Source organism: Portunus trituberculatus, chromosome 38, assembly GCF_017591435.1.
Source record: "Portunus trituberculatus isolate SZX2019 chromosome 38, ASM1759143v1, whole genome shotgun sequence".
Classification (NCBI taxonomy): Eukaryota; Metazoa; Arthropoda; class Malacostraca; order Decapoda; family Portunidae; genus Portunus; species Portunus trituberculatus.
Window position 1 is genome coordinate 23,024,986 of NC_059292.1, and position 19,419 is coordinate 23,044,404.

Consider the following 19,419-nt stretch of genomic DNA (forward strand, 5'->3'; position numbering starts at 1 on the left):
CTTAACTCTCCCTTTGAAGTCTGGAAGGAAGGAAGGAAGGAAGGAAGGGAAGAGAGAGAGAGAGAGAGAGAGAGAGAGAGGGGGGGGGGTGGATGAGGTTATAGATCTTTCCCTACCTTCTTCTCTCTCTAAGTTTCCGTCTCTCACGCACCTCTCTCTCTCTTTCTCTCCCCTTCCCTCTCCCTCTCCCTTTCTTTAACCTCTCTCTCCCTCTACTTCTCCCACTTTCTTCGTCACTCTCACTTCTTCTCCCCTCCTCTCACTGCTGGACATTAGAACTCTAATAGCTTAGATACACAACCTCCTCCTCCTCCTCCTCCTCCTCCTCCTCCTCCTCCTCCTCCTCCTCCTCCTCCTCCTCCTCCTCCTTCTGTTACAATTTGTTCTTCCTTTCTGTTCTTTTGTGTTTCTTCCCTTTCATGATAATGGTACTGCTCTCTCACTACTACTACTACTACTACTACTACTACTACTACTACTACTACTACTACTACTACTACTACTACTACTACTACTACTACTGTGTCCTGCGTAATTGTCTGACTGGTGGGAATCAGTGTGTGTGTGTGTGTGTGTGTCTTCTTTACATCTTCACTCCCCCAGTTCTGTTTCCCTCTTCCTCTAAATTTACTCTTTCCTTTCATCTTCTCCCTCTCTCCTTCCCTGTTTAATGGAATGGTGGTGGTGGTAGTAGTAGTGGGAATGGTGGTGGTGGTGGTGGTGTGTGGTGCGTGGTGTCTTCAGTAGCAGCTGCTTCTATGACACTCACCACGACTCACCACATCTCCTCCTCCTCCTCCTCCTCCTCCTCCACTAATGAAGGTGGAGACGAAGAAGGAAGAGAGGAGAGAGGGATGCTAGGAAATCTTAAACCACACTTCCTCCTCCTCCTCCTCCTCCTCCTCCTCCTCCTCCTCCTCCTCCTCCTCCTCCTGCACAGTAACCACTACCATCACCATTTTCACCCGTCTCATACTCAGAAGTACGGTACAGACAGAGAGAGAGAGAGAGAGAGAGAGAGAGAGAGAGAGAGAGAGAGAGAGAGATGCTTGCAAATCTTCAACCACTACGCCATCGAGAGCTTGAATGTGGCTGCCTGTCCCGCCCACCGACCACCCCACCACCTGCTGTGTGTGACCAGGAAATACTTGTGGGTGGCGGCAGGTGAACGGCAGGTAGAAGGGAGCAAGAGAGAGAGAGGGAGAGAGAGAGAGAGAGAGAGAGAGAGAGAGAGAGAGAGAGAGAGAGAGAGAGAGAGAGGAGTAGGTAATGATTGGGAGGTGAGATGATTGGGAGGTGTGTGATGTGTGTGTGTGTGTGTGTGTGTGTGTGTGTGTGTGTGTGTGTGTGTGTGTGTGTGTGTGTGAAATAACAGACAGACAAGTGAAGAAAATCAATATAGCAACTCCACGCCACTGTACTGAATAATTTACACTTTCCACCAAAGAATAAATGGGTTTCATGGCAAAATTAAATACTTGAAGTACACAATGCTTAGAGTACCTTAGAAATTCATAGATCAATTGGACATTTAAACTGTTAAGCTTATAGACTAAAAGAGAAAATAATTAGAACATAATAAAATGAGAAAAAGGAGATGAGGAGGCAAGATGAAGAAGGAGATGGAGATGAGTTGAGAAAAGGAAGTCTGTTAAGATGAGAATGAGATGAGAAGAAATGAGTAGAGAGAGAGAGAGAGAGAGAGAGAGAGAGAGAGAGAGAGAGAGAGAGAGAGAGAGATGAGATGGAGGGGTAGAGATAAGAGGTAATGAGTACGAGAAGGATGGGGAACAAAGGAGAGAAGGAAAGGGACATGGAAGGATAATGACAGACAAGGAAAATCACAACAAATTACGAAAGAAAGGGAAAAAGGAAAGTTGCTTTATGCAAGAGAAAAAAAATCAGTGACGAGGAAACAGAAAAAGAAGCAAAGTTAGTTTCATTATTAATTTTCCTCCTATCCTTTTTTTTCTTTTGTTTCTTCATATTGGGAACAAAAATTTAATGATATTTTCCCTCATTTCTATTCCTTTGTTTTGTTTTTTCCCCTTATTTTGAATTACAACGATTATGAATAATGAGGAAGAGAACGAAATGAGAAAGAAAGAGAGAGAATGGTTAAAAATAATGACAGAGAAAGAGAAAACTAAAAATAATGACACTAAGAGAGAAAGGATAAGAATAATGAGAGAGAGAGAGAGAGAGAGAGAGAGAGAGAGAGAGAGTGGTGTTGGTGTTTTGTGGGAGGAAAAGTGGGCCGTGTGTCTCCAAAACAAGTGTGGAGTTACGGTGATGACGAAGAAATAGAACAATGCGGTTTAACCTCAGCCTTGCTCGCCCCAAGACATCCTCCCCCCCTCCGTGTGTGTGTGTGTGTGTGTGTGTGTGTGTGTGTGTGTGTGTGTGTGTGTGTGTGTGTGTGTGTCGTAACCATATATATCAGCGTAGGTTTGTTTAGCGAGCATGTGTGTAAATTTCGTTTGATTCATCTCCCCTTTTGTCTTTTTTGACCCGGTGTTTGTAATTGTGGTGATGGTGGTGGTAGTGATGACGAGAGTAGTAGTAGTAGTAGTAGTAGTAGTAGTAGTAGTAGCAGTTTTTTTTATGTAAGAGGAAAGACCAGCTAAGGGCAACAAAAAAATGATGAAAAAAAAAAAAACCCACTGAGGTGCCGGTTCCCAAACAGACTAGATAGATCATATTTTTTTTACGTAGGGAAGAGGGCCAGCCAAGGGCAAAAAAAAGAAAGATAAAAAAGGCCCACTCTAGTGCTGGCTCTCTAAAAAGTGTAAAAAGTGCAAAAACCGTCAGCCAAAGTAGGGGAGCAAATTAAAAGGGGACTCCAAGGATGGTAAAGGAGTTATCTTTAGTAGTAGTAGTAGTAGTAGTAGTAGTAGTAGTAGTAGTAGTAGTAGTAGTAGTAGTAGTTGTAGTAGTAATAGTAGTAGTAGTGGTAGTAGTAGTAATAGCAGTACTAGTAGTAATAGTAGTAGTAGTAATAGTAGTAGTAGTAGTAGTAGTAGTAGTAGTAGTAGTAGTAGTAGTAGTAGTAGTAGCAGTAGTAATAACACCGGTATAGTAAAGTAATGGTAATAGTAGCAGTAGAAGTAGTAGTAGTAGTAGTAGTAGTAGTAGTAGTAGTGTTGAGGTTGTTACTACTACGAGTATATTTCTATTTCTACCACCACCACCACCACCACCACCACCACCATCATTACCACATCCAGCACTACTTCACCCAGACAGACAACTTACCAACACTACCACCCTAAAACACCTTACCTACACACCTCCCCCACCCCCCTCCCCTCCCCGCCCCTGCTCACGAGACACCCCCGTTACGTCACCCCGCCTGCCGGACAGCGCTCATTGCCTCGCCTGGGGAAACGCGCGGGAAAATCACGTAGCCTGTGGGCGGACAACGATTCTCTTTTGTTTTTCCTCCGCGCTGCGCTTTGAAACTCCCGGGCCGTGTATCATTCTAAACCGCTCTCTCTCTCTCTCTCTCTCTCTCTCTCTCTCTCTCTCTCTCTCTCTCTCTCTCTCTAGAATGTGATTTTTTTACTTGAAACACTTTTTTTTTAACAGAATGCGGTTTTTTTTTGGTTTCTAGAGTGAGAGATAAGAGGCGTCGATAAACTCTCTCTCTCTCTCTCTCTCTCTCTCTCTCTCTCTCTCTCTCTCTCTCTCTCTCTCTCTCTCTCTCTCTCTCTCTCTCTCTCTCTCTCTCTCTCATCAGAATCTAACAATAGCGAACGTAACAAAGGCAGATGAAGAAAGGAAAAGATTGCATGAAAAAGATTGATGAGAGAGAGAGAGAGAGAGAGAGAGAGAGAGAGAGAGAGAGAGAGAGAGATGCTACAATGGTGGGAGGAAGAAAGTAGTTTAAGGTGAGAGAAGGAAGCGATCTATTGGTGTCATAATTACCTTACCGAAGCGATGAGAAAGACCAGGTGATGTGATTTTCAGGTGACGTGTAGACAGTGACAGGTGGAGGTAGAGAAGGAGGAGGAAGAAGATTAAAAAGGGAACTGAGAAGAGAGAAAAAAAAAAAGAAAGCTCATAAATTTTAAAATGCATCAAATAAGGTTGTGAGAATTGTAGAGAAGGGAAGATGAAAGAGAAAGAAATAGTTGGAAGATAATGGAAATTGTGCTTTAACAAGGGAAACTGTGCTAAGTAAAATAGTTGCAGGAAAATGAGAAGAATAAGAAGAAAGGTCTAAGGAAAAGGTGAGAAGGAAAAGAATACGTAGTTGCAAATAGAATAAGTGTTGTAATGAGGGAAACTGTACTAGATAAGATTGTTTCAGAAGGAGAAGAACAGGAAGGAATAAAGGATGAAATCGAGAGAGAGAGAGAGAGAGAGAGAGAGAGAGAGAGAGAGAGAGAGAGAGAGAGTTGTTAAGTGGAAATACGAGACAAGGAGAGCTTGGATAGAGAAGAAGAGAGAAAGAAGAAGACGAAGAAGAAAAAAAAAGGAAAAAGAGAACATAAAGGGAAACGAGAATGAAAATGTAAGAGGAAAGTCGAAGAAGAGGAAGAAGAGGAAAAGGAGGAGGAGGAGGAGGAGGAGAAGGATCAAGAGGAGGAGGAGAAATAGAGGCAGTAGGCAGGTGGAAATTAGGCAGAGATGAATAGGTTAGAAGTCTCATGATTCTAACCTATCACTCACCTATAATGAGACACCATCACCACCACCATCGTCATCACCACCCCGATCACCACCACCACCACCACCGCCCGAAGCTTATCTTACTGCCACACACCACCACCACCACAATCATTCCCTCGAGGCCAACACACACACACACACACACACACACACACACACACACACACACACACACACACACACACACACACACACACACACACACACACACACACACAGCTTTCCAGTATTTTGTCAAGGTGTCAATAGCTTCCAATGACTTGCCGGCTGTATAAGGACGGTGAGGACATGTAACTGTATACCAACACCTGTGCCTTTTACCTGTGTGTTTACCTGTACGTGCGTTTACTTCGTGGCGGGAAGGTGTGGAGTGTGGACATTACTGGATCCTCTTTTTTTTTTTTTTCTTCTTTTTTTTGTACCAACTTCTTCCGCGATCGAAGCTGAAGGGGTGAGAGTTTTGCTAATTGAAAGTTCTGATCGAAAGGTATTGATGTAAAAAATTCGCGTTTAGGATTTGACGATGTATTTTTTCCTGCTTCTGGTGATGTTATGGGCGTTGTTATGATGATTACTTTCTTGCTTCGTTCGGCTCAAGAAATGTGTCTTCCACGGTGAGATCTTCTAATTGAAATGCGTTACTTGTATATTTTTTGCATAGTTTTTAGTCTTTCTCACTCGTAATATTCACAGAAATACTAACACATCTGGAATTGTTGGATATTATACTTGGAAATGCTATTCTTGCATATTTCAGTACTGAATTCTGTTTCTCTCGCTCAGGACTTGTAGAATTGCAAATAGAACTAACTGCTGGGACACTGAAATACAATAAGAAAAATAGTTCGGAGTTTTTTTCTTTTTTTCCAGTCGTATAAATTTAAGGGAATGATAGATGGAAGTAAATAGGCAGGGTTTATACAGGGCTTTATACCGAGACTACTACATGTAGGCCTGGTGGTGTCTTGCTGTATTCCGTATCTTCTTTTTAGGCTATACATTTTTTGAGAGCACGTTAGAAAACACACACACACACACACACACACACACACACACACACACACACACACACACACACACACACACACACAGAGAGAGAGAGAGAGAGAGAGAGAGAGAGAGACAGACAGACAGACAGACAGACAGACAGACAGACAGACAGACAGACAGAGAGAATAAAGAGAGGCTTTAAATAAGAGGGTGCACAGCGGCTGATAACGTGATGAACAGCAGTAAATGTGGCGGTAATGGCCATGAAGGTGGCAGGTCGGGGCCGCAGACGCCTGACAAATGAAGGTGTGAAGGCCCCGCAGTGCCCCGCGGAGTGAGGGCCTGCCGGGACCTGCTGACCCTGGAGGCGCCTCTCTAACACCCGCCGCCCGCCGCTCCTCACTCCACTGCCTCTTGAAGACAAACACTGGAAATCAAAACGGTAGTGTTTGAAATGTGGAAGAGTGTAATGAACTGAAACAGACCAAGACCTCTCAATCACGCCACCGCCATGCTAGAGACTGATGGAGGGAACTAAGTAAGTGTTTGGGTTTTTTATGAGAAGCACTGGTCAAGGAGAACAAAAGAAAAGTGAAAATGAAAAGGTGCGTTGAGGTGCCAATCCTCAAACAAAGGCCAAAAAGGATCATGGATACTTGGATTTCATGTTAACTGCTCTTCTGAGCGTGAAAGCCTGCGTGCCTTTCCTCCTCCCGCGTCCTCGCCGCACAAGGTTTTCCACTTATTCTAACACTTATTCTGTTCACCTCCCTAATGCAAAAGTTAACAAATACTCTCAATCTTTCATTCTTTTACTGATAAACTCTGGAATTCCTTGCTTGTTTCTGTATTTCCTCCTGCCTTTGACTTGAAATCATTCATGACGGGAGTTTCAAGACGTATTCTTAAATTTTGATAGCCCTCTCGACTACACTCTTTTTTCTTTACTGTTGCCTTAGGCCAGTCTCCTCTTACATAAAAAGATGTTTAGAGCAAAGCGGCGGCCGTGCCCTTCAGCTTGACACAACACACTGGTGAGGCGTGACCACTCTTGGTGTTTTCCTCCCCCTCTCGCCTCTCGCTTCTCTCTACTGCCTCGAGTATTGAAGGTTACTGCTTGGAGACAAACCCGAATTCGTTGTTACCCCCCCTCTCTCTCTCTCTCTCTCTCTCTCTCTCTCTCTCTCTCTCTCTCTCTCTCTCTCTCTCTCTCTCTCTCTCTCTCTCTCTCTCTCTCTCTCTCTCTCTCTCTCTCTCTCTCTCTCTCTCTCTCTCTCTCTGACACAGTGCAGCAAATTACAGACAAACCCCGCCGGCTGCCCCACAGGTGAGAGCAAAACTAAAATGAGAGAAAAAAAAAGAAGCAAAAAGCAAGCAACAGTGTCCACAATGACCCGTGAAAGTCGACCTGAGATTTTGAAACAGTTAATATTGATGACGACAACCCGTGGTAAGGAGAGAAGCAGGCTGATAAGTGAGAGAGAGAGAGAGAGAGAGAGAGAGAGAGAGAGAGAGAGAGAGAAGCAAGTTGATAAGGAGGTTAGAGGCAGAAGCAATCAGGGAGTGAGATTGGAGAGTTAGAGAGAAACAGAGAGATTTAGAGAGAGAAACAGGCGGGGAGATATAGAAAGGGAAATAGAGAGAGAGAGAGAGAGAGAGAGAGAGAGAGAGAGAGAGAGAGAGAGAGAGAGAGAGAGAGAGAAGCAAGCAGATAAGAGGTTAGAGAAAAAGAAGCATGCAGTGAGTGAAGTTTTAGAGAGACAGGCAGGAAAGCAGGCTGGAAGGAGTGAGAGCGAGGCATTATTGTTTTGTTGGTGGAGGTGCTTGCCTGATTCGTGGGCTGGACCTGGTGAAATTAGCCCTTTGTTCTTGTTTTGCTCTTGTTTATGTATTAATGGCTGGGGTGTGTGAGGGAGGGGTGGGTGTTGGGGGGGTGTTGGGAGGGGTGAGGATGTGATGGGTGGTTGTGGAATGGGTTTGTGCTACACCTGTTTTTATTTTCTGTATCTATATTTTTTAATTTCGTTCCTGTTTTTGTTGTTATTGTTTTAAATTAATAGTTGACGCACGTATCTACACGTATGCCCTCCCTTCCCCCCCCCCTCTCTCTCTCTCTCTCTCTCTCTCTCTCTCTCTCTCTCTCTCTCTCTCTCTCTCTCTCTCTCTCTCTCTCTCTCTCTCTCTCACGTCATTTCCAGGTACTTGCTTTCATTTTATAAGGGAGGCTGTAATTATTAGCATCACTCAAACAATTGCTATTCCTTAATTTATTCCTTCCTTGTCTTAAATATCCACTCTGTGTGTGTGTGTGTGTGTGTGTGTGTGTGTGTGTGTGTGTGTGTGTGTGTGTGTGTGTGTGTGTGCTGCCTGACGGAGGGAGCACGGGAGAGTTAGAAGGGAGGTGTTACACGAAGGGCCGCTACGTGTTCCCTGCTGTGGTGCTCGTGGCCTCGACCAGCCAGCCAGCCAGTAAGGGGAGGCGCAGGGAGCAGAGAGCAGGGAACAGGGAGGGCAGTGGCGGAAGACCTTGACTCCTGCCACTTGTGAAACATGTCAACATGGACGGTTTTCTTGTTGCATGCGTGTGTGTGTGTGTGTGTGTGTGTGTGTGTGTGTGTGTGTGTGTGTGTGTGTGTGTGTGGACTACTTTCCTTCATCAGCCGTGTGGAAAGTTATATAAATTTTGTCGTTTCCATTGCGTCTATGTTAAAACTAGCTGACTGATTCTCACTGTGTCCGTTATTATCTTTCATTACCATTATCGTTTTAAAGTTCTGGGATGTAAACAGTAAATCTAACAAAAGCAAACATCCTCATTGCATTCATTATCATCATCCGTTACATTGCAGTCCAGGAAACACCTCCGCTCTCATTATCATTGCAAACTTGTTGATGTAAATCGTAAATTTAGTCACTAAAATATTCGCGAGTAAACGAATTAATGCAAAGAGGAAACTGTGCAGATGGGAAACTGTGCAAATATGAGAATTTCTGTGAACTTTTTTACATTGCTGCCCCGTGGAGCAATGAAGCACTAATGGGATGTGAGCTTTGTTAATTGAATGTATTGATCGTTAGGTAGTATTGCAAAAGATCACGTTTGGTTTTTGTTTTCCTGCGATGCGCTTTTGTTTATCTATTTTTTTCCACTTTTTTATTGTGTTGAAGTTAGGTGATCTTTCTTTGGCTCAAGATTTTTTTTTTTCAATACTTCTTTCAAAGGAAAAAATGGTTAATTGTTATTTCCCATAAGAAAAAGAAATTGAAAAAGAACTGATTAGAGAAAATTTGAATCGTGTCAGCCAATTTACTTCCGCACATGTTTTGATACTCTGCCCTTGGAATAGACAATATCACTCAATGGTGAGAGAAAAAGTAAAATTAAAAGAGCAAAACAGAAGCAGGCAGAGAGCTCCACGCACGTACTACACTTTTTTTTTTTTTATATATATATATATGGTTCGAGCAAAGACGCTGTGACCTTGTGGACTGTTTAGAAATATTGAGAATAGAGTGTAATTTGATTTGGTTTTGAAGACGAAGCCCAGTATATTATGAAGAGGAGATCCAGAGAAGTAGGTGGATAATACTAACACACACACACACACACACACACACACACACACACACACACACACACACACACACACACACATGCACAAAAAAAAGAGGCCACAAGAATGAAAAAAAGGAGAAGTATTTGAATGACGTAAAGAGGGGGATAGAAAAACCTAATATTCCCTACCTAGAAGCGTGAATACCTGGAAGAGATCAAGGAGCAACAGGCTGGAACACAAGAAAACATGATAGAGGCAAGGAGAAGAAACTTACGTGCATCAGATGAAGGGCAAAACTAGACAAAATATAAGGAAAAAAGAGCAGAGGAGTGTAGCCCGCCCAAACCTTGCACACTGAACACACACACACACACACACACACACACACACACACACACACACACACACACACACACACACACACACACACACACACACACACACTTTTTCTTTTTTTTCATCGGTGTCACCAGAAATAGTGAAGCTCAAGGCGACGCTGAAGTGTTGACATTAGAAATACGGTGTGCCTCAAACAACCTTCTGAAATCGTGCCTCTTTGATAGAAACACTGACAAATGCACAGATCATACTCTCTCTCTCTCTCTCTCTCTCTCTCTCTCTCTCTCTCTCTCTCTCTCTCTCTCTCTCGAATATGATAGAATAAGATTATGTACAAGTCATTTGAAACTACGAGTGTGAGGAGAAGAGAAGGAGAAGGATGAACAAGAAAAAAGAGGAAAAAAGTTAAGAAGAAAAAGATAGAGAAGGAGGATAAGAGAAAATATAAACGGGAAGAGGAAAAGGAGGAGAATGATGAAAACGGTCAGGAAGAAAAAGATATCGTTAGGAAGGAGAAGAAGGAAACAAAGAAGACGGGCAGGAGGAGGAGGATAAATTAAGAAAAAAGAAAAGACTTAGGAACGAGAAAAGGCTAAATAGAAGAAAACAAAGGAGGAGGAGGAGGAGGAGGAAAAAGAAAAAAAGATAAAAGAGGAGAAGAGAGAGAAGAAGGATCAGAATGCAATATTTAACAACTAGATATGTGAAGGATGTAAAAAGAAGAAAAAAAAAACATTCCCGCCAAATTACCTGAATTATTCTCTTTCTTAAAGGAGAATGAATTAAGATTCCAATGACTGGGTGCGTTGTTCTCTCTCTCTCTCTCTCTCTCTCTCTCTCTCTCTCTCTCTCTCTCTCTCTGAGTAAGACGTCTTTTTGTTTGTGTGGGATCCCGTTAGCGTCTCTCTCTCTCTCTCTCTCTCTCTCTCTCTCTCTCTCTCTCTCTCTCTCTCTCTCTTGCGGGCAGTGTGACGTCACTTCCTGCCAGGCCGTGAGTCAGCTATGTACTGCCTGGCGGAGACGCGGCTCACTGGCTGGCTGACTGCCTGATAACACTGTTCAGCGCGAGTGAGGCGGAGTAAAGCACGAAGGAATTGAGAATGAAAATAATGGAGTCGTAATAAGTACCTTGCCCGTCATATTCTATCTATTTATTCATTTATCTCTTTTTGGTGTGTGTTTAGTTCGAAGGCTCTCTCTCTCTCTCTCTCTCTCTCTCTCTCTCTCTCTTGTATGTGTAAAGGACAACGAGAATAAGATTGAACGTTTCGCTTTGTTTAATATTTATTTCTCTTTTTTTGTGTGTGGTAGTTATTCCGAAGGTTCTCTCTCTCTCTCTCTCTCTCTCTCTCTCTCTCTCTCTCTGGTTCGTTTTTTTTTTCTTTCTTTTTTTAGTTGGCGTCGCTACGTGAGGCCGCCGAGTTTGGAGTTCCTTGATCACCACTGCGTTGTTTCTTGAGTGAAATTACGTTCCAGATTATTACAACTACCCTGACAGCAACTAATAGAACACCTGGGAAAACTACCTTGGAATTATAGTTGTTTTTTGTGTGTTTCTCTCTCTATTTTGGACACGTAATCTTCGCCAGTAATACTCAAGGAAATAGTTGTAATGTTCCCTTCCCCCTCTCTTTCTCTTTTTGTACGCGCATGTTATCATTAGAAGACAAGAACACAACAAAAGAGCAGTTGATTTACACAAAGGCGACTACTGAACACTTAAAATTTTCATCATAAACAGATATATTGGCTCCCTTCTCTGTTCTCTTCATCCCCCGTATTTGTTTGAACCAGTTTTTGCTTATCTCCTTTATAAAGCTGATTCTGTCTAGCTTGTAACAGTTTGTTCGTATTATACTTTGTTTCCTGGCTAAGAAGGATCCAGTTTAGCTCTTTCAATGCTAGACAAATTGTATGCTTTTATATTTTACAACTTTTCAGCCACTATTTATTATTATGCTCTTGTGAGTATTTCTGTCGTATAAAAATGTCAAAATTAACGTTTTTCTCTCTTCCCTCTCCTGCTTTTCATTTCAAACAGTTTTTACAATGCTGGGAAGGATAAGGAAGGACGATCATAGCAACAAAAACACTTGAAAGTCTCTATTCACAAACAGTTTTGACTTGATTAAATATTCTCATAAGGATTCAAGAAGGTCAAATTAATTATATGGTTTAAAATTGTCACTATGATCCAGAAATTCACTTAACATCCTCTTAATACCGCTTAATATCTTTGCACTGTTCTGTTCTGTTTATATATTTTCATAAGGATTCAAGAAGGTCAAATTAATTATATGGTTTAAAATTGTCACTATGATCCAGAAATTCACTCAACTTCCTTTTAATACCGCTTAATATCTTTGCACTGTTCTGTTCTGTTTATCTCCCATGTTTTGTGACGCAGTAATCTTTTTTTTTATATCTCTTTTAAAATATGATCTCGTATAGTTTATAATCATTCATACGAGTTATAATTTATTCCCTGGCTACAAGGACCTGATTACTGTCTCCCTTGCTGAACCCTTAAAAGGAAGAGGAGGGAGGCAATGCTGATACCAGAGAAGGATTGTGGTGTAGAAGCGTTACCGTTTTGTCTTATTTTATTATTTTTTTTTCCTCTCTCTCTCTCTAGACGTGGAGTTAGTACCAGGAAGACCTTGAGAATAGTAAAAGTGCTCCAGGACTCGTCGAATGTAGAACTATTACTACTTTTTCCCTCTTTTTTTTTTCTATCTTTAAACGTGGAAGCATTACAAGTGAGTCTGTGGAAAGAGTAGTAATGTTTCAGTGATCCTCGAATGTTTTGTAATGCACGAAGGAGACAGACCAAGGACACAGTGAGGGGAATAGAAGGAGAGAAACTAAGTAACGGAGAAGAAAGTGTTTATCTGTTTATTCAGTTTCAAAGCGGGATTTGGTCAGAGCAATAAACGGTCTGAGGAAAAAGTTTTATGAAAGTGCAAATGCAGCAGTTGCCACTTTAATTTTCTCTCTCTCTCTCTCTCTCTCTCTCTCTCTCTCTCTCTCTCTCTCTCTCTCTCTCTCTCTTTCCATCTATCTATCTATCTATCTTTCCATCTATCTATCTATCTATCTATCTATCTATCTATCTATTTATATCTATTTATCTTTCCATCTATTTTTCTATCTATTTACCCATCTATCTATCTGTCTATTTATCCATCTATCTATCTATCTATCTATCTATCCATCTATCTATCTATCTATCTATCTATCTATCTATCTTTCCATCTATCTTTCTATCTATTTATACATCTATCTATCTATCTACTGATCCATATATCTATCTTTCTATCTCTTAATCTATCTATCTATCTATCTATCTATCTATCTATCTATCTCCCTTTAGTCATGCATTCTCTACCAGGAAGACTTAGGAAAGAGTAATGATTCAGTAGCCTCCGAATATTGCAGCGTGCGTCAGCGGTGAGTGTGTTATGAGAATGAAAATGTGGGAGGGGAAAAAAAGAGAGTAGTTGTGAAATGCGTAGATTATCCTTCACGCCTTGTATGATTGTAGTGTATGCAGCCAACGTGTTGTGATGTGTCGCCGTCAGTGCGTTCTTCCTGCTTCCTGCTTCCTCCTTCCCTGTCAATCAGAATTCCTTGTATTTTTTTTTTTTTTTCATATTTCGTTTGTTGGTGATAATGAATTTCTGCTTTTTTCTTTTTTTCTTTTCTTTTTTATTTATTATTTTTTTATTGTTTTTATTTCAATTTGGTAAGTTTTCGTATTAGTTCATTCTTGTTTTTCTGTTTTCTTTTTTTTTCTCTTTCTTTATTTGCATTCTCATTATTTGTATTCATATTCAATTTCGTAAAAACAAATTTGTTTTTTAATTCTTTTTTTCCCCTTTTTCTCTATTTGAATTCTTCGTATTCCTGTTTATATTCCATTTTGATATAAGTTTTTATATTAGTAAAGGTTTTTTCTTCCTTGCTTCCTTTTTGTATCCCTTTATCTTTGTGTGTCTCATTCGTATTTTACATTCCATCCATTTTTTAACCACTTCAGCACTGGAACGCATTTCTTAGTCTATCATGAATTTTTGGTGTGATTAGACGAGTTTATTGACATTAGGAAGGGTCCATGGAGGTCATAAGATTAATGGCGACAGTCTTCACTACTCTAATTCCCTGTATGGGTTTCTGAAGCTGTCTAAAATCACCAAATAGTGGCCAGAATGAATACAAAAACGCGTCATGGTATATACTGAAGGGGTTAATAAGCTTTTGTGATATTAAAGTATTGTTTCCTGCTCTCTTTCCCTCATTATGTGTTTGGATTGTGTGTTTTTATTTTTACTACATTTTGAAAAGTTTTGATAACATTAACTTCTTTCCACTCTCTGTTTCCTTTTATCATCTTTCTGTGTTTTAGTTCATTGTTTTCCTTTTTTTTTTTTTTTTACGAGTTTTTTGATAGTTTATTCATGTTCTCGGTTTCCTCTTCCTCTTTTAGTGTTTGAGTCTTTGTGCTTGGTTTATGTTCCGTTTTGGTCAAGTTTTTTTCAATTTTTTTTTTCTCGTTCTTTTCTCTCGTTTTCTTTCTCTTTCCGTGTGTGCGTGTGTGGGTGGGTGGCTTTGTGTGTGTGTGTGTTTCCTTTTTATTCTATTTATATTACATTCTCATTTGTTTTGATGTTATTTTTTTTCTCTCTGCTTCCTCTTCTTCTTTTAAATGTGTGGATTCCCCAGTATTTATATTTCAATCTCATTTCGACAAGTTTCTATAATAGTAAGTTTAGTTATTATATTATTCACACGTTATTTTTTTTTTCTCCTGCTGTTTCCTGCCTCCTCTTCCTCTTCTTCTTCCTTTGTTCATACGTGGGTTCTTTGTACATTTATTTAGTTATTATAGCGAGAGGCTTTCATAGCAGTAAATTTTTTTTTTATTTATCAGTATTTACGTTTTATCCCTCTTATTTCTCATCCTTCTTTTCTCTCTTTTTTTTTTCTTTTCTTCTTCTTCTCATGCATGGATTATTACCATGTTTATTTCTATCTTACTTTGGCAGGTATTCACAATAACAAGCTTTTAACCTTTTGATGTGACTTACAAGTTTGTCTGTTCTACTTTAAGAAGAAAAAAAAAAATGTAGAAGGCAAGGCAAGATCATAAATGTTATATTATCACAAAATCCAAAGATATATTGACGAAAATATCTGAAGTCTATTCAAACACTCCATAAAACTCGCATGATGTAGTGAAAAAAACTCATCCGTAGAATTTTACAGCTTATACACACACACACACACACACACACACACACACACACACACACACACACACACACACACACACACACACACACACACACACACACACACACACACACACACACACTCACTCACTCACTCACTCACTCACTCACTCACTCACTCACTCACACTCACTCTCTCTCTCTCTCTCTCTCTCTCTCTCTCTCTCTCTCTCTCTCTCTCTCTCTCTCTCTCTCTCTCTCTCTCTCTCTCTCTCTCTCTAACACACACAAAAGTCACACTCACACGCCTTTAAAGTTTAGCGCCGCTGTGTGTGGTTCTCGTCCTCTGCCTGAATGAAAGGACTCGGTGACGTGACAGAATCTCTTTTTACTTCCCTCTGTGGACCTGGCTTGGGGTCACTACTTACTCAACACCCTGTACTGGGGAAATGACCTAGACTAAGCCACCCTCTTACTGGAAAAACTTATCTGACTTGGTATAAACCTGAGTTATGAAAAGACAAAACTGCGAGTGAGTGTCGTTTCTTTTTCTGAGGTTCAACATTCTTCTGTGCTGTCAAAATAATCCAGCAGTGTTTTGTTTTGTTTTTGTTTTTTTCATGTGTTTTTTTTATAGCAGGTTAGAGATTTTCCAGTAGTAAATTACCTCCTTCCTTCTGTCAGCGCCGCTCGCAAATAAGTGACTATATTATTGTTGTTATTATTGTTTGTTCACGAGACTAAATCTTTCCACTACGCACCGACGAGGTTAATGAGCGTGTGGTGCTCTCTCTCACTCTCTGCGCCTCTTCATGTGTCAGTGTCGGCCTTTGATATAGAGGGATAGATTACTGTTGCTGTTATTTTTATTTATTTATTGATTTATGTTGTTGTTTTACCGCACCAGTCAGTTAGTCAGCTGTGCAACTTTATTTACTTTAGAAGTTTTAAATCATAGTTGCGGTGGATGTGTTAAAGCAAAGGGGATGCAACACTGCTTTATATTCCATTTACTTTATGTTAATTTTCATTTAATTCATTCTTCTACTTTCTTTTTTCTTGGCGGGGTCATTATAGAGATTTCCGGCGAAACATGGTGAGTGGAAAAGAATAGTTATAAAAATAGCAAAACGAAAACTTATCACTGTCTTTTAGTATAAACGCATATAAACACTGACATTTCCTCTTCCTCTTTCATTCCATCTTCCTTTTTTCTTTATTTTGTTCATCTTGATCTTCCCTCCTTGTCTCTTCTCTCTTGCTCCACTTGCTTGCTCATTTCCTTTTCTTCTGTCTTCGTTTGCTTTCTTTCCTGTAACACATCCATCTCACTCTTCTTCCTCTTTTATCCTCTTAAATGATTGTAGGTATCGTGCAGTAAAATGAAAGAACGTCTATAGCTATCCACCATTTTATCCATCTGGCTGTCTATCTGGTTACCTGTCTGCCACCTTGACCCATCTCACCTTCCTTCTGTGCTTTCTTTATTCACTGAGAGACACAGAAAAGAGGCGCAGCTCAAGGACAAATGACGGGTGGCTGGTAATCGTCTGTTTCCTCTCCCACGTAAGAGAGGAAATGTTTGGCGTTGCATAAGAAACAGGAGATGCATTTTCTTTAAGCTTCTGATGCTCGATTTCCTCTCAGCATCAACAATAATCTCTCTCTCTCTCTCTCTCTCTCTCTCTCTCTCTCTCTCTCTCTCTCTCATTCCGCTATTGCAATGTCTTTCTTCTTTTTTTACTCCTTGCATTCTTTCATTCATCCATCCGTATTTTTCAATTAGAGGAGGACGTGTCAAAATGCATTCCTCAATTAAAAGGATTTTTACTACTTCTTGCGTGTGTGTGTGTGTGTGTGTGTGTGTGTGTGTGTGTGTGTTTTGTGACGAGAACTTGTCATGTAAACTGTGGCGATAATTATTTCATGCCGAGTTTTTTTTTTTTTTTTCCTTTTTTATAACCTAACGTGCGTAGTAATTGTGTTTCTTTTCCTTCCCGCAGCGATGAAAAAGCCGAGACAGCGCTGGAATACAAAGATGAGCTGGAACAGACCAAGACGACGGTGGCCAAGCTTCGCCAGGAGGTAAGAGCAGACGATACAGTGGCCCGTGTCTGTAGGGTTGACTTCTGTGCAGGCTCTCAACGCAGGCCACGTAATGAATACTCGTGTTCTCGCGGGTGTTCTTCCTATTAATACTGCAGAGTTCTTGTTAATCATGAAACACTAACATTTTCTTTTCCTCTTTCATTCCACTTTCTTTTCTTTCCACTTTTTTTCAATTTCCATCGTCTTTCCACCGTTTCTTTTCTTTTTCCTCCACTTTTTTTTTCTTTTTGCCCATTCTTTTTTGTTTTCATGTTACGGTGAATGCATTTTATTACTCTTGCCCCGCTGTCATTATTCATGCATAAATTTATACTGAATTCAGGAAATTTAAAATTAAAGCGGCGTATGGATACAATTGGACTCCTGTTTGATGAAACGATTTTCCTACCTATATTTCTAGCTAAAGTCAGTCTTTTATGTATTTATTCTTATTTATTTATATATTTTATTTTATTTTATTTTATTGATTTTTATTTATTTATTTTTTTTTTTACGGCAGATGTCATTAGCGTCTAGTACTGCCACTGACGTGTAGCATAGGGATGTGTGTGTGTGTGTGTGTGTGTGTGTTACCGTGTTTGTTCCATCCCCGTGTGGGATTGCCAACTGGAAAATAAGTGTACATCCAATTGTGTGTGTGTGTGTGATACATTATACTCGAGTGTCTCATCACTTTTACTCTTCCAGTGAAACTAGCTAAATTTTGTATTTTTTTTTTTCTTCTGTTAGCTTGTAAATACTTAAGAATATTCTCGACTGTCTTCTCATTTACTGTATATTCTCCGATAGTGCTCTACGAATCCTAATGTCTTTCAGAATGTGGAGTTGGTGCAGGACGCAAGGGCGGCGAGGGCGTGGCGTGACGAGGCGGACATCATGCGGGAGCGAGCAGGGCGCGTGGAGGCCCTGGAACAGGAGGTGACTAGGTATAAGGACAAGATGGTCGACATTGAGTTCTACAAGACTAGAGTGGAGGAACTGCGGGAGGACAACAGGTGAGGAGGCAGTAGCCACTGATGTCAGCCATGAGGAAAGTGATTGAAGCACCTTAGTGGGGAAACTGTAAGAACTGTGATAAAACTCTGTAGGTTTTGTATGTTGGGTAAGAAAATGTGCGATTCATGAGGAAAGTGTATGAAAGATGAGTGAGGAAGTGTGAGAGCCTAATTATGAGTTATGTAGGCTTAATGTATTGGTATAAAAAGATCTTTATTGTCTTTGGTGAGAGACGAAGTGTCAGAACTGTTAAGTTTAACGTATTGCTATGAAGATATCTGTAATGTTATTTTTGCCTCATAAATACCAGACCTGTGACTCAGAGTAGGTACAGTAAGGCAGGTGGGGTGTGTAATGGTGTTGCCTGGGCAGGATCCTGGTGGAGACGAAGGAGATGCTGGAGGAGCAGCTCGCCTCGTCCCGGAGGAGAGCTGAGCAGGTGCTGGACTTGGAGAATGACATCCTGCAGCTGAAACAGACCATCAACCAAATCACCATCGTGAGTAGTGTATTGGTGCTCTGGATTGTTGTGTAACACTGGTAGCTCTTAAAGCGTCTTTGAAGGTATGCAGTGTGCCCTTACTATTTTTTTTTTTTTTTTATGTAAGGCTGGTTCTAGAAAACAAAAAAGAAAATGAATAAATAAAAGGAAAAAATAAATGAAAAGGATCATTGAAGTGTCAGTTCCCAGCAGTCAGATAGATGATCCAAACTTGAAGAATAAGCATGTTGAAACCTTGAAAAGTTCATGTTATAGAAAAGAGGAAATACAGAGACAAGTAAGGGGTTCTATTGATCCAGTAATTTTATCCATCCAGCATTTTTTGCCTGTATGTTCATTTGATATGAGATCTATCCAACCAGCTAGTGACACTGGTCTTTCCTTCTAGGAGCGAGATGCAGACCGAGAGAGGCTGCAGGAGCTCATGGAGGAGAACGCACAGCTCCATCTCAGCACCAAGAACTCCCTGAGCGAGTCTGCAACTCTAGTCGCCCAGCTGGACCACCTCAAGTCCCGCCAGCTGGTCAATGGCACCAACATGGGCAATGAGCTCATCGGGGATGCCCAGACACGGGTACTCAAGTTGCAGCTGGAGAACCAAAGGCTGGAGGCAGAGCTGGAGCAGATGAAGCGTGACAATTCACTAGGCTCGGTGGATAAGTTGCTAGAGCTGGAGAAAGAGAACAAGAGACTCTCTCTCAAGGTGAATGGTTTGAACAGTGCTTCATCATGTTCCTTCAGGATTTGTAGTAATACACCTCTTTTCATATTACTGTACTGTTTGTCATAATAGTACTGTACTGTATTTAAATCTGTATTATATTAAGGCCCTGTACCTTAAGACTTCCTCTTTTATTTCTTATGTCTGTATCAACCCTTTAAGTTGTGAGTTGCAAGAATAAACATAGAATTTGAAGAATCTGTTCCTTAAGACTTCTTCTCTCACTTTTGTTTGTATATATTTTTGTATCTATTTTCTGCATGAATCAACCCAGAATTTTCTGAGCCCTTCTAGACCCTT

General features: G+C 40.7%; 1 protein-coding gene across 1 annotated transcript in view; it reads left to right on the forward strand.

Moving 5' to 3' along the window:
* LOC123514659 (girdin-like) overlaps positions 1–19,419 on the forward strand; it is a 320,990-nt gene that overhangs the window by 274,742 nt on the left and 26,829 nt on the right. Inside the window, 4 exon segments of the mRNA XM_045272682.1 lie at positions 16,795–16,876; positions 17,717–17,895; positions 18,269–18,395; positions 18,787–19,101. Of these exon segments, the coding sequence (XP_045128617.1) occupies positions 16,795–16,876; positions 17,717–17,895; positions 18,269–18,395; positions 18,787–19,101 (703 nt within the window).